The sequence below is a fragment of the Vicia villosa genome, unplaced genomic scaffold (genome assembly GCF_029867415.1).
Source record: "Vicia villosa cultivar HV-30 ecotype Madison, WI unplaced genomic scaffold, Vvil1.0 ctg.000177F_1_1, whole genome shotgun sequence".
Lineage (NCBI taxonomy): Eukaryota > Viridiplantae > Streptophyta > Magnoliopsida > Fabales > Fabaceae > Vicia > Vicia villosa.
In genome coordinates, this window is record NW_026705051.1 from 58237 (window position 1) to 63981 (window position 5745).

At 36.6% G+C, this 5745-nt stretch overlaps 1 protein-coding gene across 1 annotated transcript; it reads left to right on the forward strand.

Annotated features, from left to right (window-relative positions):
- Nucleotides 1–1529: 1529 nt before the first annotated feature.
- On the forward strand, nt 1530–3221 carry LOC131624985 (uncharacterized). The gene is made up of 4 exons (XM_058895899.1): nt 1530–1694; nt 1773–2315; nt 2436–2443; nt 2798–3221. Exons 1-4 carry the CDS (start codon nt 1530–1532, stop codon nt 3219–3221), a joined length of 1140 nt encoding a protein of 379 aa, XP_058751882.1.
- The last annotated feature ends 2524 nt before the right edge of the window (nt 3222–5745 follow it).

Sequence of the window (5745 nt, forward strand, 5' to 3'; positions counted from 1 at the left end):
TTGGCTTTTTGCTTCCTTTTTCACACCTCTTGGCCATGCGATCTTCCATCACTCTGAAGCTAACCTGAAACCATTACCAAACAAGATCAAAAGCACCTAATTGACAATGAAAACGACATAAAAATACATTGCTCATAAAATAACTAGAATTAGATGAATTAAAGAAAAACACTTAAAAACAACCACAAAGTGTTACCAAGAATGGCGATCTTATGCCGAATGTATGACGAAATTAAGTAGAAATGGTGACCGATCAGCTACGATATTGGTAATATCTATGTTGAGCATGTAGTAGATGAACCCGAAGTTTTAACAGAAGAAGAAGCAAGAGAGTATGTTGAAGTACATATGGAAGAAGTAAATGTGGAAGAGAGGGAAAAGGTAAATGTGGAAGAGAGGGAAGAAGTAAATATGGAAGGGATGGAAGAAGTACATATGGAAGAGAGAGAAGAAATACATATGGAAGAGAGAGAAGAAATACATATGGAAGATAGGGAAGAAGTAAATATGGAAGGGAGGGAAGAAATAAACGAGGAAGAGAGGGAAGAAATAAATGTGGAAGAGAGGGAAGAAGAAGTAAATGAGGATGAAAGTGAGGACGACGAAGATTTTGTGCAAGATGAGAAAGATGATTTGGGTGATAGTGAAGATTTTGTAAATGATGACTTAGTTGAGGATGGTTGGGATTGGACACACGAGGTACCAAGCCACACATTTACACAAGAAAACAACGATGCAACCCAAGTCTCCTCAACCCAAGAACCAACCAAAGCATCTGATTTTCAAGAAGCCTATGATGTTGAATCAGATGAACTTGATACTCCCTGAGGAAGTGAGGACAAAGGTGATGAACCTACTTTTTCGAAGTTTAAAATGCCCGAAATTCGGGATCATGTGAGATTTGAGCTTGGAATGTCATTTGCCTAAAAAAGTCTTATTAGAGAGGCAGTGAAGTCATTTGCAATGGAAAAGATAAAAAACCTACATATCACGAAAAACGATAGGAAACGAGTTGTTGTTAGGTGTGATAAGGACTGTCCCTTTTACATGAGATTTAGTAAAAGGGTAGCGAACGAATACTGGCAGTTGGTGAGCATGACTGATGATCACACTTGTCATAGAACTGCTAAGAATAGGCAAGCTACAACAGAATGGTTGGCTAAGAAATTTATACCACTCTTGAGACATACACCTGAAATAAGGCCAAAGGGGTTGGTTGCAGAGTCACTTGAAAAGTGGGGTGCGAAGTTGTCGTTGGCACAAGCATATAGGGCCAAAACAAGAGCATTGGAACTAATACATGGTGCTGAGACTGAGCAATACGCATATTTGAGAAATTATGCCGAGGAGCTCAGAAGGTCTAATCCTAATACCACTGTCATAATCAAGTGTGGTATGTCTGATGCTGGACCTGTTTTTGAGAGGATATACATATGTCTAGAGGCCTGTAAAGCAGCATTCGCATATACCTGCAGGCCTTTGATTGGTCTTGATGCATTTTTTTGAAGGGTGAGTACGGTGGTCAGCTAATGGCGGTAGTGGGAATGGACGGGAACAATCAGATTTATCCAATTGCTTATGCTGTGGTGGAAGCCGAGACAAGAGACTCATGGAAGTGGTTTCTGGATCTTTTATTAGCAGATCTGAACAACATTTTTCTAAGGTCTTATGGTTTTATTTCAGACCAACAAAAGGTTGTTATCTTACTTTTTTCATTATTTATTTCCTTTCTGATTATGTTATACAATATTAACATTGTTGTATTATGATAGGGCTTGGTACCGGCTATTGCTGACTTGGGGCCGAATGTAGAACACAGGTTGTGTGTTAAGCACTTGTACGGAAACTGGAAGAAGAGGTACCCTGGCGCACGTATGAAAGAGTTACTATGGCAAGCATCTAGGGCAACTGTAGTTCCAGATTGGGAAAGAGCCATGAAAAAAATTGAACTTATCGATCCAGCTGCTTGTAAAGACATGAAGGACATTCCGGCTGCCATGTGGAGTAGGTCTGCATTCCGCACTTACAATCATTGTGATTTGCAGGTAAATAACATGTGTGAGGCGTTCAACATGGCTATATTGGAGTATAGAGACAAGCACATCATCATTTTACTCGAAGTTATAAAGCATTACATTACAACAAGGATAGTGAAGCAGAAAAATCTCATTACTCGATTCAGAGGCAATATTTGTCCTAGGGTGGAACAAACTATTGAAAGATTGAAGAGGGAAGCTGGTTGTTGGACACCAACATGGCACGGAGATGATGCTTTCAATATCTTTAGTGTGACCAATGGTACGGACACTTACGAGGTGAACTTATAACTACATCACTGCGCTTGCCGTAAATGGGCTCTAAGCGGCATTCCATGTGTTCACGCCATTGGTTGTATTTTACACAAAAAGGCTGACACATTTCCTTTTGTGTCACAGTATTATAGGTATGTATTTGTATTTTACTTATATACTGATATACAATGCTGAGTTACTCATATACTAAAATTCTGAAATTCTGAGTTCCTTATAGTGAAATTCTTAATTCTGAGTTACTGATATACTGAAATACTGAAACTCTGAAATTCTGAAATTCTGAGTTCTTATAGTGAAATTCTTAATTCTGAGTTACTGATATACTGATATACTTAATACTGAAATTCTGAGTTCTTATATTGATATACTTAATACTTAATTCTGAAATTCTGATATTTAAATATTGAAATACTGAGTTCTTATTGAGTTGATACTGAAATTCTGAGTTCTTGCTGAACTGAAATACTAAAATTCTTGCTGCACAGGAAAACAAGTTTCAAGGCCACATACTCTTATATTGTTCTACCTTCGAATGGTCCAAGACTTTGGCCAACAACGGAAGGTAAACCAATTAATCCACCAGTCATGAGGAGAGCTCCAGGACGACCCAAAAAGAAAAGAAACAAGTCTAATGATGAGCCCATTTCAAGCAATGTGTTACCTAGAATCTTGACAACTGTCAAGTGTAAAAGCTGTGGGAATTTTGGGCACAATTCAAGGACGTGCAAGGGAAAGACAGCAGCGGATCGACAGTTGCCCAAAGGATGTAATAAGACAAATAAGCAGAAGAAAGCATCAACCTCAGGAAATACCAAAACAAAGAAGCAAAAGAAGTCATCAACCGATGAAGCGCCTACTGTTTTGACACAAGGATCGCAGGCGCCTCTAACACAAGAAACAACTAGATAGGAAATCCTTTTGGGAAAATGTATCAACCTTTTGGGCAGATGTATTAACCTTTTGGGCGGCTTTAGTGCTTGATGTTACCTATGAAACAAATTACTGTCATTGTTGTTTTGAAAGTTAACAAATGTATTAACTATTTGCAAAGTTACAGTCATTGTTGTTTTGAAAGTTAACAAATGTATTACCTATGAAACAAATTATTGTCATTGTTGTTTTGAAAGTTAACAAATGTATTAACTATTTGCAAAGTTACTGTCATTGTTGTTTTGAAAGTTAACAAATGTATTAACTATTTGCAAACTTACTGTCATTGTTGTTTTGAAAGTTAACAAATGTATTAACTATTTGCAAAGTTACTGTCATTGTTGTATTAACATTTGCAACTTACCAACTAAATTGAAATTGAATGATGTTTTGGATCTTTCATTAACATTTGCAACTTACCATTATTTTGAACCATGTACTGATAATTGAATCATGTACTTGAACCATAAGAAATCTAAACAGGCTGATAATACTTGTGAAATAGAACCATATACTGATAAATGAACCATGTTGTAGCAACCTGCCTAAAATTTTAAGATTTAGAGTCGCCACCTATTCTGAAGGGCGAATAGGAAACCCTACACAGATACGAGATTCGGGATAAGTTATTATAATCAGGTTGAGGGAAGGTGTTAGGCACCCTCAACCCTTTCCTAAAGGCGAATATTTCAAAGATCAGGGTTTCATGGCAGGGTTCATAAAGAAAGGTGGCAAACAGAATTGTATTGATATGATTAGAAATTTAAAGAGGGGGACTCGCCTTGTTGCCAAGTGCCTACGTACCTCCTTAGGGAGGATCAGAGTCTACGTAGTTCGGGGAAGGTTGTACGCCATTAGAATTGAATTTGATTTAGAAATGTTTTTTAGAGGCTTTTTGAATGGCCTTTCGTAGTTCGATGATTTTGTAGTTTTGAATGGATTTAAGAAATATTTTAAGGTTCGGGCGTACAACCCGGATTTGGCACAATTAACCGCAATGATCAATAGGTTTGATCACCATAGTTAAGAGATTAGGGGTTTTGCACCATTACCAATTCAAATCGATTGATTCGATTATCACTAATAATGAATTAATATGTTTTATTATTTTTTGTGAATTTTATTTTGTATTGTTACCCCTCATAATCGATTAACACGATTACAAATAATAACAAGTTAAATTTAGAACGAGGCAAGATTAATCATCACAATCAATAAGATGATTGCAACCATTTAATCGAATATAATTTTATTTTATTTTTTTAATTAAATAATATTTTAATTAAAATCATTGTTGACCATAGCGATTAATCGATTTAATCGGCACGAACAACAAATTAAAAATTTTCAATATAATCATTATATATTTATTTTATTAAAAAAATAATTATCATATAATTAATATATATTAAAAATAAGTATTTTAATCAAAATAAAACAAATAATTAAAATTTATTTTAGTTTTATTGAGGTTTAGATTAAGTGTGATAATTATTAAGGTGCATAATATGAGGAGTCAAGCTGGATGTTGGATCATAGGCTAGTGGGAATTCTAGAGTTCAGATTTGAGGGACCATGGTAGTCAGTACGGACGCACGCACACTGAATCACAAGACAAGTTTTTCATAAAAAATAAGGTTTGAGGGAGGGCTCGAACCAGCGACCCTCACCTCATACACGCGCTTGGCAACCAACTCAACCAGACAACTGATTCGTTTAATATATACACCCAGTTCAATACATAGTGGATCCAAGGTATGTTATGGCAAAACGCGCGCGAGGATTCAAACTGGCCAACTAGGAAGCGACAACTCATCGTCTTCCCCAAAACGCCTGCAAGTCTTGCTACCATTTAGCTACGGTTTTCTCTGTAGCGATCAAAACCACGAAAATAGCGAATAGCCCATGTGAACATATAAATATGGCGCGACCTTATCACTTCACTCGTCTCAACCATACAAATCAGGCTATATCATTAATTGACCTTAATTTAACTCCCATAAAAAACCCCTAATCTGAAACCCTAGTACTCAAAACGGCATCCAATGGCGAAACTCGATTACAACGCCTAAGCTCAAAACTAACAACCCAGAATCGTTCATGACATTGAAACAAACATGAATATGCAATTATATCTCAATGATGATGCGTATACAGCCCAGATCGAAGAGGTTTTCAGAATGGCTTACCTTGATGAATAGGAGAATGTTCTGGGGGTGTTGAAGTCGTGCGAGTATCCAAACACGTTCAGAATCCCTTGATGAATCTTTTGCAATGCTTGAATCTCCTTGAAAGCCTCTAATTCTTTGAAGTCGAATTTGAGTTCTTGGAGATTTTTTTGTGTTCTTGCAGCTTTGCTCTCTCTTGATCCACCAACCTCTATTCATGTGCTTTAGGTTCTTTACTTATAGGACACGAATTAGGTTAACAAATTTTGCCCACAATCTCTTTGGATCCAATCTTGCAATTATGAACAAATTTGATTTTATTCTTGCATGACAAA